General features: G+C 40.8%; 1 protein-coding gene across 5 annotated transcripts in view; it reads left to right on the plus strand.

Annotated features, from left to right (window-relative positions):
* foxm1 (forkhead box M1) overlaps positions 1-18,447 on the plus strand; it is a 35,626-nt gene continuing 17,179 nt past the window's right edge. For 2 of the 5 annotated variants that reach the window (XM_008111329.3, XM_008111331.3), the window contains exons 1-5: positions 1-152; positions 5,106-5,231; positions 8,166-8,707; positions 13,458-13,606; positions 16,018-16,218. In XM_008111329.3, coding sequence (XP_008109536.2) covers positions 8,212-8,707; positions 13,458-13,606; positions 16,018-16,218 — 846 coding nt within the window. In that variant the 5' untranslated portion in view covers positions 1-152; positions 5,106-5,231; positions 8,166-8,211. Of the gene's footprint in view, positions 153-5,105; positions 5,232-8,165; positions 8,708-13,225; positions 13,317-13,457; positions 13,607-16,017; positions 16,219-18,447 lie in introns of those variants that run through there. The other 3 variants (XM_008111330.3, XM_003221399.4, XM_062982022.1) reach the window with 3 other exon arrangements.

Raw genomic sequence — 18,447 nt, forward strand, 5'->3', positions numbered from 1 at the left:
TGCCGGGCGCCAAATTCAAACAACTCAAGAGGCAGAAGGATGGCGGTACTGACCGCCTGAGGGACTGGCGGCCGGCTGGCCACGTTCTCCCTTCAAGACGGGGGAGGACGGGGCTTGGAGCCCAGCCCCCGCCGCTCCAGCCCCAAGAACCGGTGAGAGAGGCGAGGACGGGGTCAAGGGGCTGGGGAACGGACCAGTACTTTGGGTTTGGTGGGACAGAGCATAGAGTGCGTGTGTGGGGGAGGGCGGGATACACAGAGCGCCAATGACAAAGAGTGTACGGTAGCTATAGTTAATTAAACAGGAAATAACACTTTCAAACCAGGAACAGTTTTTTTCTCTTCGTATTTTGTTACATAGTGTTACTGCATTCGACAGGATACTAAACCGTCCGTCCAATGCAATCCTCTTCCCCAGCAGATCCAGATACAGTAGAGTCTCACTTATCCAACACTCGCTTATCCAACGTTCTGGATTATCCAACGCATTTTTTTAGTTTTGTAGTTTTCAATGCATTGTGATATTTCGGGGCTAAATTCGTAAATACCCTAATAACTATATAGCATTAATGTGTAATGAACTACTTTTTTCTGTCAAATTTGTTGTATAACATGATGTTTAGGTGCTTATTTTGTAAAATCATAAACTATTTTGATGTTTAATAGGCTTTTTCTTAATCTCCTTATTATCCAACATATTCACTTATCCAATGTTCTGCCGTCCCATTTATGTTGGATAAGTGAGACTCTACTGTCTCTAATATAAACCAATGAGCAATGCAGGTTGGGCATCCTTTAGTATCCAGAGTCTGAAATAATTGTCCACATGGGTGACTGAGAGTGATACCTTTGCTTTTTTGTAGTTCAGTGAGCTCAAAAGTATTTAATTCATGTGGGAAAGTATTTAAATATTGTGTCAAACATGACCTTCAAGCTATGTGCATTTATTTACAGTAGAGTCTCACTTATCCAACGTTCTGGATTATCCAACACATTTCTGTAGTCAATGTTTTCAATACATTGTGATATTTTGGTGCTAAATTCGTAAATACAGTAATTACTACATAGCATTAATGTGTAATGAACTACTTTTCTGTCAAATTTGTTGTATAACATGATGTTTTGGTGCTTAATTTGTAAAATCATAACCTAATTTGATGTTTAATAGGCTTTTCCTTAATCTCTTCTTATTCTCCAACGTATTCGCTTATCCAACGTTCTGCCGGCCCGTTTATGTTGGATAAGTGAGACTCTACTGTATTTATTTACTTCATTTATATCCCGCTCTTCTCATCCCGCAGCGGATTCAAAGCGGCATACAACATATATTTAGGCAAACATTCAATGTCTCAATTATACAACTATAAAAAACATAATATGAAATCAGTAAAACAGTAGATATTAAAAACAATTTAAAAGCAATAAAATTAAACATAATCAATGTAATACACAGTTACCACATTGCACCAATCCTTAGTCATAATTCAGATACTTCATTTCTAAACGTGTCATGACAAGATGTTAGATTGCATTTCTGTCACTCTCTGAAAGCCTGTTTGAATAGCCAAGTATAGTGTCTAGATCCAGGGAAGTGCTGCTCCCCCTCTATTCTGCCTTGGTCAGGCCACACCTGGAATACTGTGTCCAATTCTGGGCACTGCAATTGAAAGGAGATGTTGACAAGCTGGGAAGCATCCAGAGGAGGGCGACTAAAATGATCAGGGGTCTGGAGAACAAGCCCTATGAGGAGCGGCTTGAAGAACTGGGTATGTTTAGCCTGCAGAAGAGAAGGCTGTGAGGAGACATGATAGCCATGTACAAATATGTGAGGGGAAATCATAGGGAGGAGGGAGTAAGCTTGTTTTCTGCTGCCCTGCAGACTAGGACGCAGAACAATGGCTTCAAACTACAGGAAAGGAGATTCCACCTGAACATTAGGAAGAACTTCCTGACTGTGAGCGCTGTTCAGCAGTGGAACTCTCTGCCCCGGAGTGTGGTGGAGGCTCCTTCTTTGGAGGCTTGTAAGCAGAGGCTGGATGGCCACCTGTCGGGGGTGCTTTGAATGAGATTTTCCTGCTTCTTGTAGGGGGTTGGACTGGATGGCCCGTGAGGTCTCTTCCAACTCTACGATTCTATGATTCTAAGTCTTAACCAGTTTCCTAAATGCCAGGTGGAAGAGACCCGGTCTGATCTCGCTATAAGGTATATAAGGTGTATCTATGTATATCAATGCACAAGGCAAAGTCAGTCTGTCTGACACAACAGCTGTTGCTAGGTGAAGTAGCCCTTTGTGATGTCACTGGATTGGCTGTAGCTAGGTGAAGTGGTCTTTTGTGATGTCACTGAGAAAGAACGGTGACCTGTGTTTGAAAGGAAGGGAAGGAGGGAAGAAAGAGCTACCAAGCATTTCCATGTAAACAGTCAGACCTTGAAGCTGCAAGGCTTTTCAATGCTAATTAAGGCGATCAATTGCAACATTCACACTTGCCTCAAACAGACAAGGATTCTTTTTCCCACTCTGAACATTCCACAGATATATAAATACCACTTGCCTAGTTTCCAACAGACCTCACAACCTCTGAGGATGCCTGCCATAGATGTGGGAGAAATATCAGGAGATAATGCTTCTGGAACATGGCCATACGGCTCAGAAAACTCACAGCAACCCATTGTGAGTCAGACCCTCTCAGAGATGGAGAAGAGGGGAGGAAAGGGAAAGAAGGAAATGGAGAAGGAAGGGGGGGGGGGGAAGCGGGAAGAAAGGAAAGGAGGGAAGGTATGAGGAGAGGGAAGAAAAGACAGAAAAAGAAGGGGTTAAAGCTGTGGGGCAGCATCCCCTTCTACACCTGGGCAACATCGGGTATGTATGCTACTATGACATGTAAGTGAACTTAATGTGTAGAGATGCCAAGATATCTCCTTATGCATTTACCAGTACTGTATTTGCAAAGGCTGGTGTTCAAAAACCCCAAACACTTCTGCTCCCAGTATTTAGTGGAATAGGTATTCCATTATGTAGGTTTGTCTGTAGCATATCTAAAGAAGCAGGCGGCCGTGTTATTCATTGTGCCTGTTAGAAAGCCATCCCTATTTGTTTGACTCTGCAAGGAAACATTTGCTGTGTGTGTCTTCCAAGGGGTTGCAAGAGGCCTGAGTGTTTTTTGCAATGTGGATCCCTCTTTACTGTGTTTCCCCGAGAATAAGACAGTGTCTTATATTAATTTTTGCTCCCAAAGATGTTCTAGGTCTTATTTTCAGGGGATGTATTATTTTTCCATGAAGAAGAATTCACATTTATTGTTGAACAAAAAAATGAACATTTATTATATACAGTACAGTAGTTGTCATCATAAACCATCATAACCAGACAAACTGTGAATCCTATCAAGAATTTCTTATTACTACCAATATTTCCATGTACAACACTTTAGGGTACTTACATTTACCAATCCTGCATGCTCTGGTGTTCTGTTTGGCGGGCATGCTTCCAAACAAAAACTTTGCTAGGTCTTACTTTCGGGGGGGGGGGGGGGGGGGGCTTATATTTAGCAATTCAGCAAAAGCTCTACTAGGTCTTATTTTCTGGGGTTGTCTTATTTTAGGGGAAACAGGGTATAATTTTTCTGGGCAACAGGACAACAGAAAGCCAGCCTTCAAGCATAGCCCACAAGACTAAAGAGAATTCTGCACTGCTAGTACCAGTCCTGAAACTCAACAATACTTGTGAGCTAAACTTTCAGAGGAAACAATCCTGCAACAATTTTATTTGCCTATAAAAGATTTCAGACAAAATGTCAGAGAACCGCTTAATAGCAAATGGATGCTACTTTGTATCTCTTAAATTGGGCCAGTCTTTTAGCTTTCCTTTTGTTTCACAGCTTTGCTTAATTTCTGCAGAGGCATGCTGAGTCTTAAGCACTCGACAAAACATTTTAGAAACTTCCTTGGAAACAACTCCTTTTGAACTCATTGCTGCAGATGCATCTATAGTATTCAGTGTGATTGAAATACAATATCTCAGTAAGCCATACAGTATGGATGGGCAAAGTATGCCCCCCAGCACTTTTATTGGGTTCCTAAATCCCATCAACACTATTTTATATTTTTCAGGCAAAAAACTTATTTTGCCATCTTCTGTACCGCACAACCTCAACTTGTTCCAAAAGTCTTAGAAGGTAAAACCAGAAGTAGCTCTTTGCTTGCATGTATGCACCTTCATGTTAAGGCATACTTTTTGACTATTTTTTAGATGTTTAGATACTATGAAACCCGACAGTGTTATTTCTCTTTGTTATGTAGTATTTAACTGCTGTATTTCATCTCAATATACTCACACACACACACACCCTCTTTTGGAGGTTATTTGAGCGGAAATGCCCAAAGACCCTTCCTCCCAGTCACTCACTCACACACATACTCGCTCACTTGTTCGTCCATCCATCTGCTGGCCATCCCATTCACTCACCCATGCAGTCTCTCATGCATGCACTCACTAAGTCGCCCATCTATTCCCTGACCACCCCCTTCCAAGAATGCAGCTTCAAGAACAGTTTCTGAAAGGGGATGGTCAGCAAATGAATGAGTGACCACGTGTGTTAGTGGGTTGGAGGGTGGGCTTATGGATTTACTGGCAGATGGGCCAGTGGGTGAGTGAAGTGGGCAGGTGGGTCTTTGAATGAGCGATGGTGAGCAGGTGGACTAGTAAAGCAAGGGTGCGACTATTACAAGAGCCAACAATGTGAGTGTGATGGTGATTATTGTGTGATGAAATACAGGTATATCTCATGGTCACTCAGTATCCAACAGACCTTCTACATGGTTTGGATCTATCACTTCCATCAACCAGCTTAGCCACTAGCTTAGCCAATGGTGAGGGAAACTACATTCCAACAACCTCTGAATGATGATTTCTGATACAGAGTGCTCAAAACACTTACGGTAATTGTTGTCCTCTAGAAACAGGCAGGGACACTTTCCAACCACAGAAACTATTTTGCTTGTGCTCTCGGAAGCCTGCAATGTCCCTCTTCACTGTCCCTCCAAAACTTTTCCTCTTCCCTGAAATGTTGTTAGACAGGCCTCAAGTTGCCTTGGTTTCTTCTTCAGCAGGGCAATCAGCTTGCACTTGCTTCAAATACTGCTTCCTGTATCTTCCAAGAGGAAAATAAACATGGCACAGATGTTGTGGATGATGATGGCACATCCCTCACCATCCATTTCTCTCTATCACAAGTAAGTAGTGTCACAGTGTTCTGCCCCCCCAACCCCCTGAATTTTACTTTTTAATATTCAGATAGATAGATAGATAGACTTTGTTATATCATAATATTTAATGTAAAATCTAAAACATACCTAAATATTCTAGCAGTTAAAACAAATGTCAAACCAAGAATTATTTCAGATTTTTTGATGTTTTAAGTCAGCTGTGTGAGGGCATTCTTAGAGATGTGAAAACCTGTAGGTGGGACGGCGGCTCAAAAAGGATGTGCTTATTCCCAAGATGTATAGAGATGTTGCTAATACAGGCTAGAAGTGTGGAAATCAGGAAGGTATGTTTTATCATGTCTTGTGAGGATGTAAAACATCCAACAATGCATACATTGTTCCAGAGGATTCTGCAAGAAAATGTTGAAATAAAGGTTGGTTTTTCTTTTTTTTTTACCTTTAGGAACTTATGGACTAATAGAGAAAGATTATTAAAAATTACTGCTATATATCAGTAGCGAAACTGATTTTGAAATATTTGGTGATATCAAACAAAGATGATTGGATAGTAAAGACTTAGTTGAGAATGATAAATGGACTATTTCAAAGCAAGATGGATCTGCAAAAAAAGATTCCTTGAAGAGTGGAAACCCTTGTGGAGTTTTGAGGAAAAGTAAAGATAATAATTGTTGCTTGGTTTGATTAACATAGTAGATTAGTACTAATTGAAAATTGGAGTAATTGATGAAACTAGAGAAGTTTTGAAAACATTGATATGCAGATCAGAAATACTTTTTCTTTTCTCTCTTTATTTTATAATCCCATTGGAAGATATTTAATAATTCTAGTATGTTTCTTATCATTTTCTTATAACAATAATAATATATATAGAACTTGTGGTTCCACTTATTAAAAAAGCAAATTCAGTTTTCTAAAAACACTATATTAATATATTAAACATATAGCTGGTCCTCTATTTTTACAGATATGAATATTCACACATTTTATTAAAATGTTCTCTAGAAATCTCTGGGTCCTAGACTCTTATGGTCAACTTGTGGCATGCTTTGCAGTATCCCCACATGCTTCTGTTCATATGGGGATACTGCAAAGTGTTACATGACTAGTCAGCACTTTACATGAACCATGTATTTTACATGGTAAAATGCTATTAAACAGCATGGGATTGCAACTAGTAAGGGTTGGTTACGTTGTCTACTCTCACTAATATCGGATTTATGACAGATTTTATTCGTTTGTAAGGGCATTTGCTTTCCACAGAAAAGAAGTGACTAGTGAAATGCCGCAGGGTTCAGTCCTGGGCCCAGTGCTATTCAATATCTTTATTAATGACTTGAATGAAGGTTTAGAAGGCCTGCTTATCAAGAGACCAGAAGATACCAAGTTGGGAGGGATAGCTAATATTCTAGAAGACAAGATCAGAATTCAAAATGACACGGTTGTTGTCCCCCTTTGCTAGTGGACCTACGTAGTTTAAAGTGTGCCTGATGAGGTTTACGAGTCTGTGAGCAAAAACGTGTTTACCTACTTGTGTGATATGCACCCCATACCCTGCCAGTAGGCCATCCTCCTGGAAAAGCAGGCCAAGGTCGAGGAAACCAAAGCGTTCCTCCTGACACCATTTTCTGAGCCATATATTGACCTGTACTATTTTTGTGGCCCTTGTAAGGAGGAGGGATGAAAAATCCACCTGTACATTGCACTGTTTTAGCTTTGTTCTGAGAGCTCAAAAATCGTTTGTGATCTTTTGAAAAGTATGCCTAGCAGTATTTTAAACAGAGGCTGGATGGCCATCTGTCGGGAGTGCTTTGGTTGTGCTTTTCTGACATGGAAGGGGCTGATGGTCCATATGGTCTTTTCTAACTATTATTTTATGATTGTGTGGAATTAACTTCAGGCTATGTGTATAGAACATTTATAACACAAGTTAGTTTTGTGTTTAGACCCAAAATTTGAAAATCTTTCTGGTCCCAATTATTTATGACAAAGAATTTTCAACCTGTAATAGTTTTACAAAAGTATACCATGTGTCCATTAAAAGAAAGAAAAGTTTATGTGCTTGCTAGGATCCTATTATTCTATTGTGTTCTAGTAAGCTTGTGTTTGTAGGAGTAAGGCTGATTGTTTGTATGTGCTGAGTGGAGTCATGTTCTAGGGTTCTGTTATGATGGTATCTGTAGTCCCAGGTCATCTGTGTTATCCAAAATCTTGAGTTTTCCTGGCATACTAGAGCTCCAATCCAATAAACAGGAATAAACAGGAACAAAAATTGTTGTTCTTTTCAGCAACGCCCAAGGACAGTTCAAAGACATGGCCCAGGAAGGGAGAGAAGGAAAACAGAAGTGGATAACTGGCTCTTTAGATAATGCCACCAGGAACAATTTGGCTTCTTAGACCACAGTCCAAGTCAGATAAAGAAAGTCAGACATAAAACAATATACGTCCTAAAATCCTTAGGGTGAGGGAACCTTCAGTCCTATTCCTATTACAAGCATATTTAGTATGACACAGAAGACGGTCTTGTTGGTGGCTGCTCCCAAACTGCCTATGTTAGTTCCCTCTCTGTTTACTTTTGACCATTGGGTAAAAACTTGTGATTGTAAATTGTCCTTTCAGAAGGTCTTTTTATTGTGGAATGCTGTATTTTTATCACCACCATCATTATGTAAAACTATCTTCTAAACTGTTTTCATGTAGATATTTATTTCAAAATCTTGTGTCATTCTTTGTTTTGGCTGTAATTGTTTTGACTTATGTTGTGAGCCACCCTGGGTACTTTGAGAGAAATGCTATTTTATTGCCAGCATATGCTGTAGAATATAGTTCTTGCATTAAAACTGAAGTGGGGAAACTTGCTTATTTTCCAGCGGGTCCATCACAATATGCCATTTGTACTTGCACTTGTAGTATTATTGTAATGTACTTCTTTGTGTTTTGCAGGATCTGTTCTTTTGCCCTTGATGGAGATTGATTGTGCTGGTCAAGGATGAAGAGCAGCCCACATAGGCCTCTGATTCTCAAGAGACGGAAATTGTCTCTTACACCCCCTGATTCATCTAGCACACAAGTAAGAGTTGAACCAAGTAGAGAATCCCCTGAGCAGGAAAGAGCCAGAAGCAATGAGTGTAATTCAAACAGACCGGAAACTGTGCCTCAGAGTGTCCTTACAGGAATTAAGATCATTGATCATCCTACCATGTCAAATACACAGGTAGTATCTGTTCCTGCCAGTGCAGATATCCAAAGTATCCTTGAGGCTCTGATGACCAGGGGGAAAGAATCTGGTGATAATGGGCCTAAAAAATTTATTCTCATTGGTGGTGAGAGCCACAATGCCCGGACAGACTCAGGAACATTTCAGACTGAAGATCAGCATATCATTGCCACAAGAGGGGCACAGAAAGAGCACAAGTGCAGTGGGCAAAGCTCTGGAACAGTGGAAGAATCACTATCTGAGGATGGACAAGAACAGGATGGAAATGGTATGTAGACTTTTTTCTGGTGAAAAATTGTTATCCCCGAGAACAATGGAGCAGAAAACCTTAGAAGTTGAAAACAGAGGATCTTCTGTAGTGTACTACAATATTCTAGGACATATAATGACAAGAATCTAATGCTTGATACAGTCTCGATTATCCATCTTAAACTGGCGAGCATTTTGACGGATAATTGAAACTGTCGGATAATATGGAAGGTGGCAGAAGAAGAAGCCTCTTCCCCTGTTGCTGGAGAAGAGGCTCCTCCTCCTCCTATTCTTCCGAAGGAGAAGAAGAGGATTGTGAGGACAGCGGTGGGGCGCCTTCCAAGCCTCGCATGTCCTCTTCCTCCTCCTCCTCTCCCTCCAGAGCCAGCCTGCTGGAGGAAGAGGAGAAGCGAGGCTTGGAAAGTGCCCCGCCGCTGTTTCTCGCAATCCCCCTCTTCTCCCTCAGAAGTAGCATTTCAAAGCGGCTCTTTGATTGAGAGTGCTATTCTAGAAAATGGCCAGGTTTTGAGGCTGCAAGGCTATTCACTGCTATTCCATCTGGCCAACAAATGATTCCCATAAGCCACAGCAACATGTGGCCAGGCAAAGCTAGTAATCTATAAAAAACCACAAACAAAGATAAAAGCTTGGCATTATATTAAATTTCCTTTAACCAGAAACTGGCCACTTCAAATGCCTCCGGTGTCGCTGTGAGAAGGTCCTCCATTGTGCATGTGGCAGGGCTCAGGCTGCATTGTAGTAAGTGGTCTGTTGTTTACTCTTCTCCACACTACCATGTCATGGACTCCACTTTGTAGCCCCATTTCTTAAGGTTAGCTCTGCATCTCGTAGAACCAGAACACAGTCTGTTCAGCACCTTCCTAGTCGCCCAGTCTTCTGTGTGCCCAGGAGGAAGTTTCTCATCCAGTATCATCCACTGATTGAGGTTCTAAGTTTTAACCTGCCACTTTTGTACTCTCGCTTTCTGATGTGTTCTTGCGAGTATCTCTGTAGATCTTAGAAAGCTATTTCTTGATTTAAGACATTGGCATGCTGGCTGATGTCCGAACAGAGCATGGGCTGGAGATGTCAATGCTTTGGTCCTTTCATTACTGACTGCTACTTCCCGATGGATATCAGGTGATACAATACTGGCTAAAGAGTATAATTTCTCCAGCAGTGTAGGGCGCAGATATCCTGTGATAATGTGGCATGTCTCATGAAGAGCCACATCCACTGTTTTAACGTAGTGAGATGTATTCCACACTGGGCATGCATATTCAGCAGTAGAGTAGCAATGCACAAGGGCAGATGTATCACTGTATCTGGTTGTGATTCCCAGGTTGTGCCAGTCAGCTTTCGTATGGTATTATTGCTAGCACCCAAGCAGTACTTCTTGTAAGTCAGAGCATGGTCCAGAGCAACTTCCAGGTATATTGGTGTACTGCAATGCTCTAGTGGGATTCCTTTCCAGATACAGTAGAGTCTCACTTATCGAACACTCGCTTATCCAACATTCTGGATTATCCAATGCATTTTTGTAGTCAATATACATCGTGATATTTTGGTTTCTAAATTCGTAAATACAGTAATTACTACATAGCATTACTGCGTATTGAACTACTTTTTCTATCAAATTTGTTGTGTAACATGATGTTTTGGTGCTTAATTTGTAAAATCATAACCTAATTTAATGTTTAATAGGCTTTTCCTTAATTCCTCCTTATTATCCAACATATTCGCTTATCCAACATTCTGCCGGCCCGTTTATGTTGGATAAGTGAGACTCTACTGTAAAACTCAGAGCTTGAGATGCTTGTCTGTTCTTAAGATGAAAAGCACACATCTGCGTTTAGATCGATTAGGAATCAGCAGTAAGAGCCCCTAAAGCTTTGGAGAGCTTCTGTTCAACCATTTCAAAGCTCCCTTCTTGTGCGGTGATGGTACAATCATCAGCATAGACCGTAATGATCCAAAATATATAGACCAATCTCCATGTTGTGCCATCTTTATAAAATTCTGGAGATACTTATTCTGCATAGAATTATGGAAAAAATAGACCCATGTATGATTCCACAGCAAGCTGGTTTCAGGAAAGGGAAAAGCTGCACATCCCAAGTATTGAACCTGACTCAGCACATAGAAGATGGTTTTGAAAGGTAGCAGATTACAGAAAGTGTCTTCATAGACCTGTCAGCAACTTATGATACTGTAAATCAGGAGTGCCCAAACTGTGGCCCGCGAGCCACATGTGGCCCATTGGAGCCATTTTTCCAGCCCCGCAGCGGTGGCAGCTCCCTCCTCCACCAAGGAAGGTGCGTGTGGCGTCAAAGAGGGGAAGGTGTACCCCTTTCTTGTCTCCCTTACCCCGCAGGCACCTTTCCCACCACCGCCACCAAGGAAGGCATGCACGGGGTGAGGGAGGAGGAAAGGGCGCACACATTTATCTCCTCCCTCGTCCCGCATGCACCTTTCCCGCTGCCGCCAAGGAAGGTGCACACAGGGCGAGGAAAAGGCATGCGCCTTTCCTCCCTTGCCCCGCAGGCAGCTTTCCCACTGCCACCACCAAGGAAGGCAGCGGGAAAGGTGTGTGTGGGGCAAGGGAGGAGAGAAAGGCACGTGCCTTTTCCTCGCCCCGCGCACACCTTTCCTGCCGCTACCACCGAGGAAGGGGCGCATGGGGCAAGAAAAGGTATGCGCCTTTCCTCCCTTGCCCTGCGGGCAGCTTTCCCACCACCGAGGAAGGGACGCCTTTCCCGCCTGCTCGCTCGCCTCGCACGCTCCTTTCCCATCTCCTCCCTCACCTGGTGTGCACCTTCCTCAGCGATGGAGGAAGCAAAACAACAATGGAGGTATGCCTGTGGCAAAAGGAAGAGGCCTCCTGTTTTATCTTGCCATGCAGACTCCCTACTTTGCAGCCCTGTCCTGGATTCATTTTTTTTGAAGGTTAGCAATCTCTTCCAACCCTGATTATTACAGTATTGTTGTTGTTGTTGTTGTTGTTAAGGGGGCTTTATGTTTTGGTTCACAAAGGCAGAAGGGGGTTGGACTATATGGCTCAAGGGGTCTCTTCCAACCATGTTTATTATGGTGGTATTATGATTATGATTTTTATTATTGGGTGGCTATCTGTCAGGGGTGCTTTGTTTATGGTGTGACGCACAAAAGCAGAAGAGGGTTGGAGTAGATGGTCCAAGGGGTCTCTTCCAACTCTCATTATTTTTATGACGACGACGACGATGATTATTAACATTGAGGCTGTATTTGTTCCCTTTTTTACTTCAAAATAAGCTATGTGCAGTGTGCATAGGAATTTGTTAATAGTTTATTTAAAAACTATAATCTGACCCTCCAACGGTCTGGGGAACCGTGAACTGGCCCCCTGTTTATAAAGTTTGGGGACCCCTGCTGTAAATCATTGCCTTCCCCTGAGAAAACTTTATAATATTACAAAGGTTTACCACCTTACCTGCTTCACAGGAAATCTGCTACAAAACAGGAGCTTTTTTGGTTGAGTTCCAGGGTCAGAGAAGCAGATGTCGAAAACAGAAGAATGGCCTGGCTCAGGGGAGCGTGCTTGATCCATCAATTTGTAACATTTACACAAATGATCAACCACTGCCAGAAGGGACAGATTTTCATCTGTGCTGATGATAGTTATGCTTAAACCTCATGAGGTGTGCTAGCAGGCCTTGAGAGTACTTTTGATGTCTCACAAGAAATAATTTAAGACTATAACCCATCTTTCATGAGTGGGTTTTAGTCTCTATCAATCTATGAAGGAAACCCTGGTTTGTGGTGGCTGGGTGGCATGTGAGTACTTTGGAGTGCTTTCTTCACTGACATCCTCTCTAGCCATTGAGAATAAACCTGTCTTTGCCTTCTATCCATCTGTGTCTGATTTGGCCTTTTGGGAAGTTAGACACGCTGGAATCCCAAACCTGTGGCTTTAGTAAAGCTGAAATGACTCAACGATTAGATAACAGAGACCTATCTTTTCCAGTAAGAAACTGTGTGGGTGCCTATCTTAGGTAGATGGGCTAATGGCAAAGCAATCTTTGTCTGTCTGTCTAATGACTTAATTTTGCTGGGATAAGAGAGAGGGAATTGCTAATGTGATGATGTCTCCGGTGAAATGAATAGTTTTTTACATTACAAACTTTTGTTGTTTCGTGATCAACAATGCCAAAAATCAAAACGAGGTTGTGTTAAGAAATAAGGTGGAGCAATTTTAATCTTATGTATTGTGTTACATTTGTTTAAGGACTTCTTCCTATTTATGTCTGTAAAGGGAACCAGTTTAGTGAAGGCAAATCTGACATAAATTTAGCAGGTAGTTTCCTATCATGAATAGGAAAAACTTCACTTGCCATTTCTCTCTTTTCCTCGTTTTGCTTTTCATAATATTTTTATTGTTACAACATTTTGCTTACACTTAGTTTCCATTGGTGCTCATATACACTTCATTTTCATGTAACATTTTTTCTCACCTTGCCATTTTGCTCTTTTTTCAGATTGTTCTTTGTAATACCAAAGCACAGCCAGTAAAATGCTGATGGTCGCAGCTTTAAATAGGACTGAGTAGCTAGCGTTTACATTAAGCCTTGCTTCAACGTAATTCTATTCAGGTACTTCAGGTGGTACTAACCAGGCTCACTGTAAGCCTTCTTATCTCTAAGATGTTGATTCTGTTCAAAGCAAAAGTGAGACCCTCTTCTTGTGGGGTCTGAGGTGACAGAATGAGGGACCATGAATTTGTCTCCATATAGGCAGCAGGGAGACAACAAGCTCCAGCCTAAACAATAGCCTAACTAACATCCAGTGGCTGGGCAAGATGAGCTCCAGTGAACTGAGCCCTTGCAGCATGAAAAAAGGGATGGAGAAGGAGAACCAGACGCCAGAACACAAAACAATCAAGGTAAGCCCACATTGCCCAAGAACAGGGGAGGGACCTGTCTCTCATACATGGTATCACTTATCACTTTTACATTGTTGCTGCCCCAGAGGATACTTCTCCACCTTTCCCTTCCATATGTTTTCATATGCTCCTGCCTTCTATCTATAATAAGGAGAAGATTTATGGGTGTGAGCAGGAGAAAGACAGAAACATTAATATGATAAATATCTGTTGAATTTATCCTGGAAACCAAAGAAGTATAGCATAAATTTATTTGTGTCCATATCTTCATTTAGTTTCTTGACTGGGTTGCCATGGGATGCTAACAAGAAACTGTGTTGTCAAAAACCTTCGACAATACAGTTCCTTGACTCTTTTGTGCTAACTTTTCTGAAATAGCTAAGCCCCATATTCTTGTACGCAATCCATTTCCAGATTTCCACTGTCATGTTATTTACCGTCTAGCAGCTGAAAGTAAAACTGTTATTAAGTCCTTATGATAATTATGATGTTTGTAATTAGAATTGCATTAGAATCAGAGAAAATGTTCGATTTCTTTAAATATGGAACAAATTGAACTTGTAAACTGGTAATGTTACATATTTCTTGAAAGGTATCCTTCAGAATGTTGAAACAACTACACAGCAGCACCACACCTGCATGTAATTTCCCATAAATCACACCCCTCCAGTACTGCGGAGATGTATTTTCCATAATTTATGATATTTTCAATGGTGTTTACTATATATAAAGAGGTTTTTATGTTGTCTTCTTTGAATTAAATTGACTTAAGAGGTTTTCATTGACAAACTCTATTCCAATTAACATCAATGATCATGTTCCACTGAAGTTTTAAGCTGTACATCTTAGAGTTACTATTAGGAAATAATAATGAATATACAATGGAAATCAAACTTCTAAAAGTGAAAATTGTACAATTTAATTAAAGACTCAAAGAGAGTAAAGGAGGAATTAATCTGTTTGATTACTCCTTACTTCTTAAAAAAATATAACATTTAATTAACCCTGTGAAGGATAGAAGCTTAGATTAGCCATTTATTTTGGGGAAAGAAGTCTAATAAATTGTTTCATCCTGATTTCTCCAAGTCCTCAAACTGAGCTTTTTTTTAGCTTCAGGACAAAAACAAAGAATGCATGATGAGAGGTATCAGAGAAGAGGTTTGCAAGAGTTACTTACAGTAGAGTCTCACTTATCCAACGTTCTGGATTATCCAATGCATTTTTGTAGTCAATGTTTTCAATGCATTGTGATATTTTGGTGCTAAATTCGTAAATACAGTAATTACTACATAGCATTAATGTGTAATGAACTACTTTTTCTGTCAAATTTGTTGTATAACATGATGTTTTGGTGCTTAATTTGTAAAATCATAACCTATTTTGATGTTTAATAGGCTTTTTCTTAATCTCTCCTTATTATCCAACATATTCGCTTATCCAACGTTCTGCCGGCCCGTTTATGTTGGATAAGTGAGACTCTACTGTACTGTTTTCTCTGTTTGCTTCAGATAGCCAAAGTTGTTTTTCAAAAATTGGCTATCAAATGTGTCTATTATCTTTTTGTGAACATTTAGAAAAACTAATTTGAGATCTGTATCTGAAATCAATTCTGTTTGAACCCATTGATTAGTTGGAGAAACTGTTTAAATGAAATGAGTAGTAGCATTGGATATATCAGAAATCCCTAATTCCCCAATTTAAAGATTTTCAATACATTAAGGATTTAGTTACTGTTCATTTTTTTGAATATAAATCTAATTGAAATTGATTGCTAGTCTGTTAAAATAACAGTAGTTGAATTAAGAAATTCACTTTTGGCAATGGATTCATCTTGATTGCCACAATTTGACTCAGCAATGACAGTTTAGTCTTGGTCCATTTAAGGATGCCTAATTTAATTTGTTGTATAAGATTTCCGAAATGTCTTTTTATTTTTTGAGATTGATTTAAGGATAGAGACTTCTAAATATTTTAGTTCTTTAGGGACTAACCTTAAATCAGCAGCTGATTGCAAAATTTCTCAGTCTTGTGAGGTAAGTTCTATACATAATGCCTCTGATTTATTATAAGTAATGTTTAAGCCAGCCAATTTTCCATACATATTTATGTAGTTCCTCTCTTCTAGCTGATGCATCTGTATGTGGATTAGTCATGTACAAGACTATGTCATTTGTGAACATTCTAATAATTTGATAAGATCCATTTATTGAAACAGTTTTTATTTGTGGGCATGCTTAAATATTTTGTGCTAATGGTGCCAATGCAGTAGCAAAAAGGAGGGGTGATAAAGGACATACCCGATTTTATCAGTAATAGTGTTCTCTTGAATCCCAAGATTCAGAACTCCTTGGTAGAATGTTTTGTAGGCCTCACATTATTCATGGCATTTTCTCTTCTTTTCTACTTGCAAGGTTGAGGAAAGTTCTGCAGCTCCTTCCTCCGCCTCCTCAGGGCAGGAGTCCTTCATTGAACGGCCTCCCTACTCCTATATGGCCATGATCCAGTTTGCCATCAACAGCACTGAGAAGAAACGCATGATGCTGAAGGACATCTATACCTGGATTGAGAATCATTTTCCTTATTTCAAGCATGTAGCCAAACCAGGCTGGAAGGTAGTGAATCTTTTTCTCTGTCAAAGGTTAAAACATATGCAAACAGTTCTCCATTACCAGGATCGCACAGGAGCAATCCACCATGATAGGGTTCCTCCTATATGCTAACCCAACTGGCAGGAGTCCACATTATTTTTCAGTTTGATCCATTAGGACTACCCCCTTCTCTGCCATTTTTTTGTGAGACAGCAGGGTGGTCTGAGCCCAGTACTTTTATAAAACACTAGCTGTGCCCGGCCACGCATTGCTGTGGTGTCATCCTAAATGGGTTTGTGTTTGTGGAGGCATGTATGTATATTGTAATTAGTCACCTTCATTAGCATTGAATGGCCTTGCAGCTTTAAAGCGTGGTTGTTTCCCCCCCGGGAGGTGTTAGCTGGCTCTGGTTGTTTCCTGTCTGGTATTCCCCTGTTTTCAGAGTGTTGTTCTTTATTTATTGTCCTGAGTGTAGAGTGTTATAATCCTGGGAGCCGGGTTTTGTTCATTTTCATGGTTCACAGCAACCTAATAATAATAATAATAATAATAATAATAATAATAATAATAATAATAATAATGCCTCTGAGGTGGGAGGTGTCCAGAGAAAGAGGGCAACTAAAAGGATGAATAATCCCTCTGAGGAGCAACTTAAAATGTTGCGTCTGTTTACCTGCTAAAGAGAAGGTTGAAAGGAGACATGAGAGCCATGTATAAATACCGTCTGCTGCTCTCCAGGACGAGGGGAGGTCTTTGAGCCTGCGTGGCTCTGGGTTGGGTGTGGATTGTTTGCGGAACTGTTTGGCTCCATTCCCCCTCCGCCCACTCTCTTCTCAAGTTTGGGGGGAAGCCAGTTGGGCTCCATTCTCCCCTCTGCTTCCATCCGGTGCCTTCCCCGGTGAGTAGAGGTCCTTTGAGGTGTCAAGATGTGTATGGTGCATCTCGGAGCCATTTGGGGCTCCATTCCCCTCTTTCACCGGCCATCCGCCACCTTCCTCTGCTGGGGAGGCCTTCTGAAGCCTCTGGCTCTCTTCCTCTCATTGCGGATGCTCTCTCCTGAGGGGGAAAAGGGGGCGGGGAAAGGGAAGGAAACCTCGCAGTCAGTGCGTGGTGGCTGTTGAAGCCCTGCCCACCTGGCTAACATCACCAAGTTTCGGGGGGGGGGGGTGTAATTTGGACCTAATTTTATAGGGTTTTTGATGGAAAGACATAGATTCGATTACTATGTTTTTTGTGGCCAAATTTGGTGTGATTTGGTCCAGTGGTTTTGTTGTTTACTCCATGGGAAGTACGCACATTACATTTTTTTATATATAGATTACAAATTGGATAAGTATACGTCAGCAGGGGCTGCATTTTGGAGAACAATGATGTGGTCTGTAGTTTAGTGTTACCCACCCAGGTTTAGATGTTTGGTTAGTTTCCCATTGTGCTGGATTGCCCCTTGTGCCATCCTGAGAATGAGGTATTGGATTTACTGCGAATGTTCATTCTGGGATGGCATTAGAAGCAACCCGCACCCACCCTTGTGTTATTTTGGTTTGATTATGTTTTCAGTATTTGAGTAGCTTCTTACCATTAGGTCTAGAGAAGTTAACTGACAAAGAATGGGGTTAAATGGGTTAAATTGAAAAAGAATGTGGACATCTGTCAGTCGAGGTGGCACACAGGAGGAATCCAGTTATAGTGGATTGTTCTTCATGCCATCCCAGAATGAATCTTCATGATCAGCCCAATCTCTCATTTCCTGCTTTTAACAATTAGAGGTTGCTTCAAACAGCTGTCAACCCATTTCACTTCAAAAACAAAATAAATCCAAAGGAGCCATGTAATTCAGTGTATGTCCATCCACACTGAACCTCCATCAATGTGTTGAGTTGTTTTATTATGTAAATGCATGTCCAAACCAGACTTGAAATATATGAAAATAGGAAGCTAGGCTACACAAACATCAGGCTAAATAATTTTATTTCAAACTTCAGGAAAGCAAACTGCATGACTGCATACTCTCCTATATTATTCTTTACTTAAATATAGCTCTTCTATTTTTGTGTTAGCATTTCCTTGCTAATTTGCCTGTCCCTCTTGTTTTCTTAAATGGTTTTGGAAAAGCATCCATTTGCAAAAGTAGACACTTAATTGCCAGATATTCCTGGATTTCAATTCCTGTCAACCCCAGCCAGTGTAGTCAATGATAAGGTTGAAAGGAAGATGTGCAGTCTGACAACTCTGCAGGCCATATGATCTTACCTC

Source organism: Anolis carolinensis, chromosome 5 (genome assembly GCF_035594765.1).
Source record: "Anolis carolinensis isolate JA03-04 chromosome 5, rAnoCar3.1.pri, whole genome shotgun sequence".
NCBI lineage: Eukaryota > Metazoa > Chordata > Lepidosauria > Squamata > Dactyloidae > Anolis > Anolis carolinensis.